Here is a 16,898-nt window from a genome sequence, read left to right as displayed (position 1 = left end):
GAATTAACACATCTAAAATCTCTTTCATACTGCTGCTAACTCATTTATATATATTTTTTCATACTGCTGCTAACTTGTTTATATATATTTTTCTAAATGTTGGATATGTTACATATGCTGGCTTTTGTTAAACAATTGAAAGTTTATTAGATATGGGTAATCTAGATAGATGTATAGACATTTAACATTATTTATGGTGTTCGCTGATCATTTGATGAGATCAATATAATGATCGGTGATATGGTGTAACAACCATGTTTATCTTTATCTTTTGTCAAATTCTGCTCTACTGCTTTAAATGAATGGGCACTTCAAATAGTTTAATTGAACAATAATTGAATAATTGAACTAATTAACATATTTAGTAATTATATTTTTTGTATATATAGTGAATGGTTTCACTGTGATGTTATATTCATCTGAAGAAGCGTGCAGTTGTGAGCATGCAAAAGCGCTCATATTTTTGTTAATAAAGGTTCGTTTTACTCATCGTGGTGTTGACCTGCACTTTTATATCGTATTATTCCTTGGACTTTGGCTGCTGGTTAACTTCGAGAGAGAAGTCTGCTATTTTTTCTTACTGTTAGGGTTAGTATGCGGGTGGAGTGAGTGTGCGATAGTGACGGGCTTAATGTTTTAGGGTGGGTTAAGTGAGTTAGCGTTAGGGTGCAGGTAGGGTAAGTGTGCGATAGTGACGGTGTTGAGGTTTAGGGGTGGGTTAAGTGAGTTAGGGTTAGGGTGCGGGTTGGGTAATTGTGCGGTAGTGTCGGACATTAGGGTTAGGGTTTAGGTTAATGTTAGTGGATATGTTATTGTGTGCAATGCGTAGTTTACGTTTTTTGTGTCGGTGTAATGGTGTTCGGTTTTTTGAGTTGTTGGTGTTTGTCGGTGTTGTGTGTTTTCGGTTGTTTGGGGTCGGTAAATTGTGTGTCGGTGAATCGGAAGTTCGGTTATACAAAGTAGACCCTTCTCTTCACATATTCCAGGAAGGTATGTCCCAAATCATTTACTCCCATGTGTACTATACCTGTGTCATATGTGTTCTCGTGGCACAAGAACTTGATTGAATGTGTGATGCGGCAAATTCTGGCACCCGATAGGCAACTAACTGTGACCTTCTTCTTACTCAGTCTGATGTGCTGCATTAGTGTCTAACTATGAATTTACCAATGACTGCATGTATCACAAAGTTAAATATTTCCATTCTCATGAAGTGAGCTTGTTTAGCTAGTTAACCAAGAAACACATGAAGTTGAAATGATTTATTAAAGCATTTACTGTAAGCCCTTCATTGCAATGATAGCCCTAACCATGCTTTGCAGGCATTAGGGAACCAGGCTTTGAAGGTATTATAGATTGGCCAGCTAGCACAGAGGATTGAGGATACTTCCTATGGTATGGAATTCGAATCCGTCAGCCTTCATTTACCTACTATGTTACCTTGACCAAGTCAATTAATCAGACAGTGCTTTGGGGCAACTGGAAATTTGGGCTCGGCTCCTTAATAGTTTCCTGGACTGCATGCACAGTAACTAACTATGAAACTAAAACAGGCCTTCAATTTCAGCAAGATGAACAAACCTTGAATGAAAAGTAGATTTAAAACTTGAAATAGGAACTTAGGTGTATCATTAATTTACTTATTTGTGTTGTATTAATGACTATGGCTTTTAGATATAATTGCACAACAGGTGAGTACACAGTGTTTTGTTTCTTTCTGTTGTTACATGTGACGTACTATATGCAGGAAAAGGAAAAAAAGAGAAGAGGAGGAATTTGATGAAGTAAAACAATAATTTATAAAGTAAATTACTTGTACTAACTGCATTTCATTTTTTATATCCCAAATTATTGCCAGGAAATTGAAAAAAATGCTTTTGGGGCTGTAGTGTTCCTACTTTCCTGGCTGTTGAATGTTACTACAAAAATTGCTGCTATTCCCTCATCGTATATTTTTTTTCTCTAGACTTTTCTGCAGGGTTTGTTTTAACTGTGAATACTACCTCCAACACCAGCAAGTTGCGGCTTCCATATCCTCAGACTGGCACCTGGTACCTTAGCCTGCGATCTCTCTGTACCACTGAGCATGGGTAAGGACTTCACTCATAGTTTACTGTGATTGTAAATTCATTTCAGTGTCATAAATGCTGTATTATTCTAAACTGTAATAGGGAGGGAATTTAATTTAACTATTAGGTAACCATCCTTAATGCTGTTTTATTTTATTTTTTTTTTTGGGGGGGGGTGGAGTACGCAGCTATAAATGATAACAATTACATTCTTGCCTGGCTTGTTTAGGTCACTGATCTTTAAAGTTTCTCAATCAGCAACCATGATTTACAAAGAAATGGTATACAAACCATCTTTTGTATTTCCCCAAGTACAGAATATTATTTAATTCCAAAGTATGGATTTCCTTATTCCTAGCATAGGAAGGGTTAAACTACACACAGGTAATAAGCACAACACAATGTTTTTACAGACAGAACAATGACTCTGGACATCAGACTCCTTTTCTATTTTTGGTACCCATGTACTTAATAACGCATTAATCTAGTGACACCAACTCAAAACCTAGTTTCATTTCACTCACTAGACACATGGATCCAAATGTCATTTACTTTATGATTGGCAGTTACATCATGCATACATATGCAACAGTTACATTGATCTATATTCTAAAAATCTTACAATACCAAAAAGTCCAAAAAAAGATCTATGTTATTTCAAACAAAAGTGCTTATAAGCTTTAATTTATTTAGAGGAATAAAACTTCTGTGTCATGTACTCTGACTTGAACATTTTTATATATATAGTGTGTGTGTGTGTGTGTGTGTGTGTGTGTGTGTGTGTGTGTGTGTGTGTGTGTGTGTGTATGAATGTTTGCCAAATGGTCAAATACTCTACTGTTCAGGTACAAAGTGATCAAGCATTAATGATCAAAACTCACCTTGTTGCAAACATTAAACATCACAAACAGTTTCCTTTTGCAAACAGTAAACCAAAATACTACTCCTAACTTCAGACAAACTTTGTATGAATAGTGGTAGCATTAAACAAATGAGTTTTCTAATGTAAGCTGTAGGTCTGGGGGTAGAGACAAGGTTAGGATTAGGGATAGCATGCATTAGAAAGGATGGACAGCTCAACTGATTCAGCAGTATAATCTGGACATTTTTTGGTCAATATCTTTCAGAGGCACCTAGGATACTGGTTGCTATAGCTACATGAATATGCCTTCCCTTTAAGCAGAGTCCATTCAGCTCTGCCTTGACATTTATAGCAGTTCCTGGATTTTGAAATGTTGTGAAGCCAAATTTCCTAGATTCTAGAGTTTCCTATCTCAAACAACAATAACTCTGGAAAGCTGTCTGTGTTTATGAAACACCCTTTCCAAACAATTCTCATATGTGGCATAGGCCAAACCATCACTGAACTCTTTCCTATTATATTCTTTTATAAAGGTTTATCCTTGTTTGGACATTCCAGCAGGGTCTCTGGCCTTTGTTTACTTAATACTTGTCACTCATCTTGTTTCACCATTGAAGACAAACAGGTTGGGTAGTTCGTCTGAATGTTTTATCGCATAGAAACACATCAGGATGGACAGCAGCAGCACAAAAATAGAAACAAACTGATTAAATGACAAACTACACAGACATATATGTTTACATCTCAACAGCTTACTACAAAATGGCAATCAGGCTTGCACATGCTCAGTATTTATACACTTGTGCAAGGCCCTAGAAAGCTTCTTAAAGGTGTACATTCATATTGACCTACATCCTCCCTCTTTAATGAATTGGCCACAATAGAATGACATTTGAAAAGAAACATGCAATTGTATAGCCAATAAGAAATAGACACAACATTCATGTCCAAGTTATGCAAACTGATCTACTGATATAGCAATTAGAACTGGCTTTAGGAACAGTAACAGTCATTGGTGAACAACTTGCTTCAGGAGTTTTGAGACTCTTCTCAGGAACAGGGATATTTACTAGAACATCCTCTGCAACTGGAATGCTGGATAACTCATTCTGAGATGTAGAGTCTTCCTTGCAGGCATCATACTGCAATACAGGCTCAGATACTGGGATCAAATATTTATAAATACACATAAATTATGCTCCTTGCGATTCCACAATGTACGATCCCGGCTCTGGACATACACTTTTCAATACACCAATCCAATCAAAACCTTTGGACATATGCATCCTCACTATCTCCTGTTCTTGTAATGGACTGAGCGGTTTGCTGGACTTATCATAATAGAATTTCTGGGATAAGCACTTCTTCAAATGAATGGCTTTCAGTGATCTGTTGTTCTTGATACATGGAACCAACAGATTACTGCTAATTGGTAGTGCGGTTCTGGTTTGTCTCAACAGACATCTCTGTGCAGGTGAACCAAGATGTTTATCATGCGGAACCTTTCTGAGATTCAATAGATTCAAGAAAACATAGGTATTGTCTCATTTTGACTTCTCCTGTAATTGTTTTGCACTTTTAACTGCACATTCTGCCAAACCATTTGACTGCAGGTACACAGGGCTACTTGTGACATGTGTAAAGTCTGGCTTTTCAGCAAATCTTTTAAACTGCTGGCTTGTAAACTGTGTACCATTGTCAGAAATAACTTTATGTGGACTACCATAGACTGCAAAATGATGCTTCCTCTTAGTAATGACAGCACTGGGCACTAGATTAGGAAGTATATCAATCTATAACCAGTTGGAATAATAGTCTACTAACACCAAGTAATGCTGACCATTCCATTCGTAAATGTCTGTAGCTACTGTCGACTAAGGTAGTTCAGGAATCTGGTTTAGCTGAAGTGGTTCTTTCTGTTGATGTGGCTTAGTACTATTACATACAGAACAAGATGAATGTACTCTCTCAATGTCCTGTGACATAGAAGGCCAAAATATTAATATTCTTACCCTTCTTTTGGTAGAATCAGTTCCTGGGCGGCCACAATGCAAAATGGTAATATACTCTTGTTGTAAGAATTTTGGAGCAATCACTTTTGGACCTTTCATGTTGATACCATTGTCAAACAAAATCTCATCTCTGTAAGGAAAATAAGGTTGCACTTTCACTGGTAAGCAAAATTGCTTTGATGGCCATCCTTGACTGATAAAGTAGATGAGCTTCTGAAGAACTGGATCTGAGGCTGTATGATTTCTAAGCTCATCAAGATGTGGAAGAATAATTTCTCATTTCCATGACTTCAAAATCAAGGTTCTCATTTTCATGCTGTTCAGTGGTATTTCTGGGCAATCTGCATAATGCATCGACAAGATAAAGAAGTTTGATTTTTGTGTAAACAAGGTTGAATTTATACTTTTGAAATTTGAGCATCATGCGTTGCAATCTGGATGGAGCTGTATGTATAGGCTTTCTCAAAACAAAGACTAGAGGTTGGTGATCTATTTCAATCTGGATAGGTCTACCATAAATATAATCCTGGAATTTCAAACATGCAAACACAATTGCCAAGAGTTCATTCTCTATCTGTGCATAGTGCGCTTCAGTTTGGGTTAGAGTTCTGGATGCACAGGCTACTGGTCTACCCTCTTGAAGAAAGACTGCACCAAGACCAAACTTCAACGTATCACAATAAAGAGTTACGTTTTTTTGAACATCATAGTATCTGAGAGTTGGTGGATTTGCAATTTTCTAATTCAGGACATCAAATGCACTCTGGTGTTTTTTTAACCATGAACAAGATGCATCTTTGTGTGCCAACTCTCTGAGCAGTGCTGAAAGTTGGCTCATCTCTGGAATGAACTTGCCTAGATAGTTAAACATGCCCAGAAAACATTGCTGGGCTTGAACATTGCCTGGAACTGGCATCTCAGCAATTGCTGTTTGCTTGGAAGGAGCTGGTCATAAGCCTGAACTGGTAAATAAATGACCAACATAAGTAACTTCTTATAGCCTGAATTTGCACTTCTGAGGATTCAGCTTAAGATTCACTTCTTGTGCCCTTTCAGGAACTTTCTTGAGGTTTCGGTCATTCTCAGCTTCACCATTACACCCTACTAGAATATCATCTACTATAATAGCACAAGGATAACCAGAAAAAATGTGCTCCATCACATGCTGGAAGAATTAATTGGCAGAATTTATCCCAAATTGCATCTCAAAAATCTGTACTTGACAAGCGGAGTACTGAAAGTGGTTAGCAATGAAGATTTTTGGTCAAGCAAAATTTGTCAAAATGAACTTTTTGCATCTAAGACAGAAAAAACAGTGGCATTTGGCATAAGAACAGCAACTTCTTCAATTGTACGCTTTGGATGATGAGGTCTTTTCAGTGCTTTGTTCAAATCTTGTGGATCAATACATATTCTGATATCATCTGAGCTTGTCTTATGAGCTACGACCATGGAGGATACCCATTCAGTAGGTTCTTCAACTGGACAAATTACACTTTGCTGCACTATTTATCTAGCTCGGCTTTAACTTTGTTCTGCATAGCTACTTGAACTTTCCAGGCTGGCCTGACAATTGGGCTGACTTCAGGGTCTAACTTCATGAACTACACAACTGGGAGTTTACCTACTTTATCTCCGAAAAGATAAGCATAGGTAGAAAAAATAGACTGGGTTTAATTAGAACAGTGGTCTTTCAAGCTAACATGGTAGACTTCCTTATTAAATGAAAATAGTCCCATTTTCAAATTGTCTCTGAGGCCTAGTAATGATTGTACATGCCTTTTGACCACATAAAATTACAAGTCTTAGCTGTTCCCAGCAGACTGACATGAAAGCACTACTGAACCTTCAGTTTGAATTAATTAACCACCATAAGCAACAAGCTTCACACACTTTGCCAAATCAAGCTTCTCATCAGCACATACTGTAGCAAATGTTTCTGCTGACATAACATTGCACTTTGAACCTGTGTCAACTTTGAGCTCTGTGGGTCTTCCATTTATCCGAACAGTACAAAATACTATTCTTTGCCCATAAATCTACTGCATTGACTGTTTCATTAAGCACAGATACACCATCTACATAAAAAGTAAGGTCACAGCTTTCTAATTGATCAACTTGCCTCTTTAAATGTTGTCCTTTAATAACAGAATGTCCTTTGTTTGATTTACAAAATGTTTTGAAATCATTCCACTTATCGCATTTGGGGAATTGCTAACCAAAAGCTAAGCACTTTTATCTTTTTGGTTCATGATTTGCACCACAGTTATGACAGCTGGCTATGAAACTGGGTGAGGGCACATGCTTTGAGTATGCTGACTCACTCTTGTGCTTCACTGAGACTGTGCAGACTCTGGAATTTGCTAGATTTTCTAAATGGGGTTTCCCATGGACTGTTGCAGGGCTTATAGTTGTTGCTATGTGCTTGGGCCAGTTTTTTTTAACTACATGCTGCATACTATCAACATGAGCACTATAAGATACTGGAGGAATGCATTTCTCATTTGTAAGCATATTTATGTGCTTTTCTGTGAGCTCGTATATCTGACAAATCTCAATGGCCTTATTCAAATTTAAATCACTGTCATGAAGCAAAATCTTTCTCACAGCATCATCTTTAATACCACACACAAGTCCGTCTTTTATCAACACATTCCTTAAATCACCAAATCTGCACATTTTAGCCATGAGAAACAAAGCTGTTATATATGCTGCAAAAGTTTCACCAGGCTTTTGATCTCTTGTGTAAAGTAAGTATCTTTTCATTGTAATATTTGCTTGGGGGTTACACATTTCTCTAAATTTACATTTTAAGCACTCAGGGTCTTCCCTTGACTCAGCTGGTACCAATATATAATGGTTTTCCCCTTCCCTTGCAAATATAGCAGGAACATACAGAAATGAACGCTCTCTTTCTATGGCTTCTGAACCAACTAAATTAACAGTCATCTTTATCAGAAAATGCAGCTTGTATGAAAATATCGTACTCATCTTCAGTCTCCAATTCTCTGCAATATTATTAGCAAAGACAAGTGGACCTGGTTTTCAGAATCCTTCAGCCATGCCAACAAGTATGCCCAAACACATTGAAAAAATGGTACTTGTAACTATGAACGAACATGCACACACAGCCAGTACTTAAGATAACATTCAAATGCACAATAAACTCTTTGAAATACTTCACTTTGCAAAATAAGCTTTGAAATGTCTGTATTTTGTGAAATAGCTGTACTCTAATACTACACAAATATGCAAACTCTCTGTAGGCTTCTTATATCTTGAATAGCTTACATTAATGTGAAAAAGTAGCTCATAGTAAAAAAAATGCAGTAGTTTTCATTATTTTACACATTTTATGCGAGTCAGACTTTATTTCAAATGATTTCCATAGTTATTCGAATATTATCTATCAATATGTAACAGTTTTGGACATTTTCTTTACTTAGAAATTCATTTAGATCATTCTGAGTGCTCCATTGTATATTTTGCTAATACGCAATTATTTAAGTAAGCTTTGATACCTGAAATATGTTTCTGACTTTTTTGCAAATTAAATGTGCAGTAGGGGTGATCCATTCCTTTATATTCCTCCACCTTTAACTGAGTGCCTTCTCAGTAGAGAATCTGAATTTTCTTTGTTAGCTGTAGTCATTCCTGTTTTGTGCCACAGCCTGTTCCAATCTCATAACTTCCTGTGTGTCATCCTGATTCCTTTGTAAGGCATTATTTTACTTAGGCACCACTTTTTTAAGACATACCTTTGTAACTCAGAAAACTTTATACACGTTGTACCAGTTACATGCACAGCACCCTTATGTTGTTAGTTTTTATGTATCTCTCCCATTGCTATTCATAGAGAAAAGTAATTAGGGAGGAAAGACAGACCATCCGGGAAAACAGTAGGAGAAAATCCAGCTGGATTTGAGATGTTTTCTAGTTGTTGTTTTAAAGGAAGAGTAATTGGGAGGGTTTTGAATGTGTCGGGGAAGAGCATTACAGGCCTTAGCTATTTTATTAAAGTAGAGGCAGTTGCCATGGTAGTTGTGCGACTGGGTTATTTTTAGCAACAGTCTATCTGAAGATCTAAGGGACCTTGTATTTACTTGCGGTTGAACTAGGGAGGATAGTGAAGGGCATAGGTTGGTGTTATGAATAATTTGGTATGTAAAGGTAAGCTGGTTTAGCGTTAACAGGTTGGGAAGCTCAAGACAATTCAGTTGTTGGAGAGCAGAGTAATGATGAGATGTATGGGGATGATTGCTGGAAATTTTGCAGTTTTATTAAGCAGGATGATAGGTTGTTTAGGTCTTTTTTGCAGAGGTTTGTAAATAGGTGTGAGCAGTAGAGTAGAATAGATAGAAGTTGGGATCTAGCAGTGGCTAGTCTGGCTTGGTTTGTCAGGAAAGGTTTTGCATGGTAGAGAGATCCAAGTTTGGCATGGACTTTTTGATTCCAAAATCACACAAGGAATGCTGAGAACAAATCACTTTATAACGCAAAGCTTTCGGGTATGAACCCTTTCTCAATACTAAATACATACATATACACAAAGCAACTGCTTTTATACAGGCCTAGTAGTCATGTGACTGCAGCCAAAGTCACATGACCTATTTAAATGTGCAGTTTAAAAAATTATTTAAAGAAACATACTGCAAGAAAACATTTGTTAAAAAAGAAGCTACACATATGCATATATATGATCAAATTTCAAAGCAATATGAATCTAAATCTAGCACATATATATGCTTAATTATAAAAATATAAAAATATACATATATACCTATATGTTTAATACAAACTCTAAAAACATTAAAACATAGGTGTACACATACATGTACACAACAGATGCACTTATTAACATCAATGTATAAACATGCTCATGTGCACAGGTTGATAAAAATATCATTTCAACCTACGTTGTAATCCAACAAGAATAGGTTTAATGCTTACTGTACTGTTAAGGCCAGGAGGACTATCAGCTCCCAAACGTACTATCCATTGATATTCTTTAGTTTCAAGAAAATTATTAATATCACCACATCTGAGTGAGGGACTTTTTGATTGCCAGGGAAATGTGAATATCAAATTTCAGCCTGTCATCTATAGTTACACATAGGAGTTTGGTATCGTTTGTGGGTTCAATTATGGTTTCATTGGTGGAATGAATAATGAGGGATAAAGAGTGTTTACAGGATGGCTTGTTGGTGAAAATCATTAGTTTGGTCTTATTAGGGTTTGGAATGAGCTGGTGGTTGGATAGGTAGGTTTCTATTTCCTGAAATGATTTTTGAGTCTTATCTTGAAGTTCTTGGAAGGTTGGGGCAGAGCAGCTAAGATAGATGTATTGTCTGTGTATTGTATGATTGTAGCGAGTTTGGTTACTGAGTTTATACTATTATTAAATATGATAAAAAGGAGGGGGCTGAGTATGGAGCATTGGGGTACACTAGTGGACACTGGTAGCAGAGGAGAGAGATTTTTCTCCCATTTGGTGGCCTGTTTATGGTTGGATAGGTAGCTCTGAAACCATGTAAGTGTAGATGAACTGAGATGGTAAGTGCAAGTTTGTTTTGGAAAAGTTGGTGGGAGAAATGTGTGGGAAAATTGCTGAAACTAGGGGACCATTGTTCATGAGGTGATGACTGGTGTCCATAAACGATATTAAGGCTGTGTTAGTGCTATGCTTCGGCCTAAAGCCATGATGGGAGTGGGATAGTAGGTTGTTGTTGATGAGGTGATTTTGGATTTGTTGGTGAATACATTTCTCTGGGATTTTAGCTATGGGTGGGAGGATGGCAATCGGATGATAGTTTGTGATTTCTCTGGAGGGACCGCTCTTGTGGAAGGGGATGATATGCATGATTTTCCAGAGGTGAGGTACATATTGTTCAGAGATAGAGTGATTGATAAGGATAGATTTAGGATAGGTGATAGATGGACCAGCAATATTTAAGAATTCGTTGGGGAGTTGTTCTGCAGCTAGGCTGCATGGTTTAAGTTTGCTTAGGAGCTTTTTTATGTAGGAGGTTCAGGTTTAAAGGAGAAAGTTAGTGGTGCTAGAGGTAGAATGGGGTACTGAGAGAGGTAGGTTGTGGTGGTTACCTTGGAGGGAGGTGATTGAGTTAATAAAGTGGGAGATGAATTAGGATGCTATGGATTTGGAGGTACTGGATGTGGAAGGGGTGGAGGTGGAGGTTTTGGGTTAAGGAGGTAGTTAATAGTTTGACAGAATTTGCGAGGGGTGTGAAAGTACCTTATTTGAGAGATTGTCATTTTTTTATACATTTCTTCTTTGTTTGGTTCCTTAGCTGCTGATATAAGGTGATATAATTTTTGTTTTTGGTGGATTGCTATAGGGCCTTAGCTCGATCTCTCTATTTGATAAGACGTTTTGTGTCATGGGAAAGCCAAGGCAGTTGTTTGGATTTGATACATATTTTTCTTATGGGGGCCAGACTATTTAGTAGGTCAAGGAATTTGTTATTAAAGAATTCAACTGCAAGGTCCAGATCGAGGCTTCTTAGTGGTGACCAATCGCATTGCTGTAGCAGTAGGTTGAAAGTAACAGGGGAAACATTTTTTTTTTACAGTGGGTGTATATGAAGGCAGAGATAGATTGGTACTGAATTCTTTTTCTTAGTAGGTAGGTAGGTGAGGGAGTGATCACTAAGGCTGATTGGAAGTCAGCCTGCTTGATCAGTCAGGTTAGGTTTGTTGGTCGATATCCAGTCAAGTAGACATTCTTTTTGAGAGTGTTTGTTGGTACGAGTGGGACAGTTAATAATTTGGGCATAGTTGTTAGTAGGGCAGTTTGAAGATCAGGAAAGCCAGTCAAGATTAAAATCACATAGGATGATAGTTTCTTAATTGAAAGTGGTGGAGGACCAGGAGAGGAGATGTGTTGGGAAGGGTATTTCCTGGGGGAGGTAAATGGCTATGATAATCATGACTTTGTGTGAGTTAATATGTAGACGTGAAATGAGTATTTCAGCATTGGGGATGTCTGGTGGGATTGTGTTTAGTTTTTTCTTCTTTAAGAGAGTCTTTGAACATTACAGCTATACCACCACCTTTTTTGTATAGTCTGACTGCCTTATTATGTTATAATTTTGGAGAGTAATTTCAGGATCCTTGATGTGTGGTTCTAGCCAAGTTTCAGTTAAACTGGCTATGACAGGAGAGTAGGTGGTTAAGATAGTATGAAATTCTGTGATTTTATTTACTATGTTTTTGAGATTGAAGTTGGTGATTAGTAGGTTAATTTGGAAATGACTGCTGGGGGGTTTGTATATTAGTAGTGGGGTGTTGTAGTTTGTAGTGTTTAGGTTAGAGTTGGGGAGGTGTATTTGTGTTTTGTTTGTGTCACAGCTTGGGTTAGGGTTAGGATGGATATCTGCTAGTAGTTTTATGTGAGTTAGGGAGTACAGTAGTATGTTTGTCAGTTTGATTTTTATGAGGTGGTACCTGAAAGTGGGGATAGACGGGTAAGTGGATTTTATATGATTAAGATGGTAAAGAAGAGAGTAGGTAAAAGAATAAAGTTGTAGGCTGATTTGACGGTATGCTTTGGTTAGAGGTGGGCGTAGCTGCTTGATTGAGTAGGGGAGCTATTGTACTGAATGTTATAATTGTGGAGGTTTGTAAAGTTTTAGGCTAGGAAGAGAAGGCCTGATAGAATGGAGTGATAAAGAAAGATGTGGTAACAGAGCATGGTTAGGGGAGGTTACAGAGATATGATGGGAGGGATGAGGTCGAGTAGGCTAGGGGAAGCAACAATGGAAGGATAATGTGAGCTTTGAGAGCAGTAAAGATTGTTGAGTAGAGGTGGGTAGGTGTGGGAAGGTGGGTGGGGGATAATTGGTGGGGGTAGAGATGATTGGTAAATCGGGAAAAGAGGTATGGTTTCTATAGGTATAACTGTAATTAAAGAGGGGGTGAGTGGAAATGGGAGTAGAGTAAGGAGTGGAGTGAGCCCAAGCAAAGCGAGGGTGAACAGAGCGGGTTCAGCCAGAATAGCAATCTCGCGCAATCAGAAAACAATCAGAGAGTTAAGGAAATTCACTAAAATTCTGTATGTTCTCGCAAATATACATACTTTTCTAGAGCATTTAGTATTTCAGCCACAATGCTTATAGGTAAATTTGTGCTTGCTGTCTACCATTTTTTTCTTGCTGCTCACTGACTTTTATCACATGTTCTGTTAAAGTCCCAATGACCTTCTCCATTATGTCCAGTTTTGTAACCACACTGCTTAATTTTTCATCATCAGTTGGAAATATATATTGACAGTGAGCTTCAGTTTTCTGTAGGGTAGAAGCACCTTCAGATACATACACTTGGTTATTAGTACCCTATTTATTTCATTTTTTATTTAAGAAATATTTAGTGTCTTAGCTTTGCCAGTTTAAGACTTGCATAAAACCCTGTGACATATATGCAGATCTGTAACACTACACTATGTCTCATCAGCATTTTGACCCCGCTTCATCTCAACATTATTTTCTTTGTTAGGAGCTAATACACTATGGCACAAGTGTTGTTACTTGCTTTACTTATTTTATTTTTAAACTTACTGGACTGAAGAGTGTATTTCAACACCCAAAGTTTACTGGTTTCAGTGTCCAGCTTTGTCTATCAGTTTTTGCAGCTGTAAAATTCATTACTTAAGTAGCATTTTAGTTTAATTCATTTCTTAAGTATAGTTTTGAAAATTTATGACATCATGCATTCATTAAGTTTTCATTTTAGTCTGAAGTCACAAAGTACACACTTTATTGACCGCACAACTCTACTATAGAATTTATTATTTATTCCTCTTGCTACTACAGATTTCTTTTGCAGAGCATCACCCACTAAATTTAGTTAAAAGTAGTATTGCTACTGTTTCAGAACAAATTATACATTCAGCTCATCTCATTTGCTTGATTTTCTCTTTTAAGCATTACACAATGAATAGCAGATAATTTGCAACTGCTGTACTCCCTGATAACAAAAAACACCCAGATTTCTCAGTTAGTAGCAGTGTTTTCTAAATAAGTTGCTATTCCTACTGGTGTGCCATTTGACAGACTAGTATTAATCAATTGATTCCAGCAGCAAGAATCTCTCACAATCTCAGGGCAAGTGAATTAATTAAAAACAGTGCTATGAGTAAATTGACGTGTGATTAGCGAAAATTTTAGTTTGGATGAAGAGATTCTCATTGTAAGGCAACATACATGCATGAAACATGATAATACTACAATGGAGTTTATCTTCTGGTGTTTTATCTGGGTTCAAATTGGGGCCACTTTCATTTAAGAGTCTATTATCTCTCATCAAAATCTTAACATTCTGAATACAGTTCCTTGGTTTAAATTGTATGTAAAGTACTAATTGCTGTATGAAAATGATTTTAATATATGTACTTGAATAACAGGGTTTTTTTAAGCAACTTAACAGATAAAGAAGGGACACAATCATTTTTTGGATTAGGCATGTCCAGCTGCATATCCCCCTTATATATTTTCACTATGAGGCTCCATCAACTCATAGAAATAATCCATCCATCCTCAACACCTTTTTCCCATTTGCACATGGGATTGGGATGTCACGTCTGCAGTGACAATCATCTCAAGCCAGGGCTTACACTGTCGGGTGACTAGCCCAGACAAATTAGTTCATTGGTACCACTCACTTGCACACACAAACTCTCACCTATGACCAGCTTAGAGCATCCAATCCACCTATTGCATGATGTTGTTCTTTTATCAAGGTTCTGTGATGTTGGACTACATACAAATGCAGACATGTGTTCTCATACATTGCTGCAATATGCAATAAAATAAAATAAAACAGTATGATAGAAAACAATGTCAGATAATCAGACATGAGTATAACAATAATGTACATGCAGCTGAAAGGAATCATTTTTTAATTCTTCTGTCTGCAGACATCTTGATCCTAAGAAAACATGCTTACCATTTAAAAATGGCTAGATATGGTGAAAAGCCCATCCTTGTAAAATAACATGACCTGGTGGCTTCTGTCCATCTTTTCTTTCTTATTGCCGAAACTTCTTCTTGTTTAGCTTTAAAGACTGGGCCTGGATGCTGCTCTCCACCTGAAGCCTGATGATAACCTTGCTTCTCACATGGTAGTGGAATAAGTACCCAACGTTATAGCTGTTTAACTTCATACCTTCTGCATGATGCCGTACATCATGAACTTCGGTGGTGTTTGTAAACAGTGGAAGCATTCTGCTTGCTTGTAGAATGAATCACAGCTCTGTGCAAAAGAACATTGATAATTGCACTGAATATCTTAATACTAAAGTTGCTTGTGCTGCGTTTATAGTCCCTGACAACATTTTCAATACTGCATGAGCTTCACTGCATAACACGATTGCTGGCATACACGTTGCCAGTGTGAAACCTGTCAGTAGTGGATACACACATATTAATATTCGCTGCTTGACTGGCTAGTCAACTTCCATCATAATAAACTTGCTGCACTGCTACCGGCTTTGTGGTATGTATTTTACTACTGACAAGGCCATTCATCAAGATGCTCTATTTTTGATGAATTCTTTCACTTCTTCTTTCATTATCCTTTTTTGTCTCTGTACTCTCCCATTCATCAGATATCTCCTGAAATGTCAACAGGGGCAATTTCTACAACATCTGAAGTCTTTCTACGGACACTGTTGTGTTTTTTTTGTTTGTTTTTTTTTTTCACTAGTGTCACTCGCTCAAAGGGTAACAGTTTCTAATTTGATGCTGTACAATTCATAATGCTGTGGGTCGTCACCCATGGCAGGATTCTGAATTCATGTTATACTACTGATGTTGCAGTGTAGCAAAAATGGTGTTGAAATGTTAAAGTGTCATCTTTCAGATGAAAAATTCACCTGATATTCCATTGACTTCACTTGGGATTGCTCAAGTGAATGTTAAAAATACATGGTACTGAATAAAAAAGCACGGGAGTTGCCCCACTGTCCTACACAAGTTATTGGTAGATGGTATAAATGCAAATGTATAAAAATAAGAATTCAGAAATGACTACCAGACCATATTGTGGCAATATCTCTGCTTCGCAGCTTCAAGTTTAGGGGTTCATTCTTGACCTCTGATTTCTCTCTATATGTAGACTTCTACATGTTCTCCTCATAACTGTATATATTTTTGTGGCCATTTGGTTTACTCACACTTTTCAAGAAACATGCTAGTTGTTGCTTGCACTAAATTGTGCATGCAACATTGTAGTTGCCCTTAGCGTTTTGGCCAAGGTTTGACTAAAAAAGTTCTGAGAAGGAACTGTTTACTTACCCGGTTAATAAATAAATATACTTAATTAAATAAATACAATTTAAAACCTTGGGTTGCCCCTGAAAATGGGTCACACAGATAGTGAGACTTACCCAGCCAGCAAACAAATATACCAGTTACAACAAAAAGTGTTGCCTCGTCTTACTTGCAGTCTGCATAGTTTCTCCGGCACATGATTTTTTTCCCCCTTCTTTCTTCTTTTTTTATTTTGACTTGTCATTCCTACCTTCTTTATTATTCATACTCAGTGATCTGGTTTCACTCTGACATACATAGTCTGACTAGTTAGAAAGAGTCAGTGACATGTAGGCACACATATTTTCCCACATCTGTGTTCAGCAGTTCAAGAGCTTGTCACAGTAGTATATGCAACTAAGTTTCATTATTTCCTACACTCACTTCTAAAATTATACTCCAAGATCTATCATCTTTTGTCTTACTTGTCCTATACTAGATTTGCTTGTCTAATTGTCTTTGCCCTACTTTTCTGTATAGTCAAATGTTTGGCCACTTCAGCATTGTTGCACCATACCTGTCAGTGTAAAGTTTTTACCACTTGTCCTTCTTCATTGAGAATATTGTCTAATGACCGTGTAATTATTAACATTTTCCAGCCTTTACTATCTGATATCTATGCAACACCAGA

The 16,898-nt window shown here is 37.2% G+C and overlaps 1 protein-coding gene across 2 annotated transcripts in view; it reads left to right on the top strand.

Annotated features, from left to right (window-relative positions):
• The window catches only part of TMEM8B (transmembrane protein 8B), a 2,953,746-nt gene that overhangs the window by 2,306,711 nt on the left and 630,137 nt on the right, over positions 1-16,898 (top strand). For both annotated transcript variants that reach the window (XM_044079042.1, XM_044079038.1), the window contains exon 8: positions 1,967-2,090. In XM_044079042.1, the coding sequence (XP_043934977.1) occupies positions 1,967-2,090 (124 nt within the window). The remainder of the gene's footprint in view (positions 1-1,966; positions 2,091-16,898) is intronic.

The sequence above is a fragment of the Protopterus annectens genome, chromosome 1.part1, assembly GCF_019279795.1.
Source record: "Protopterus annectens isolate FY-2018-M chromosome 1.part1, PAN1.0, whole genome shotgun sequence".
NCBI lineage: Eukaryota > Metazoa > Chordata > Ceratodontiformes > Protopteridae > Protopterus > Protopterus annectens.
The sequence above is the reverse complement of the archived record's forward strand: the minus strand, read 5'-3'. Positions and strand labels throughout refer to the sequence as shown.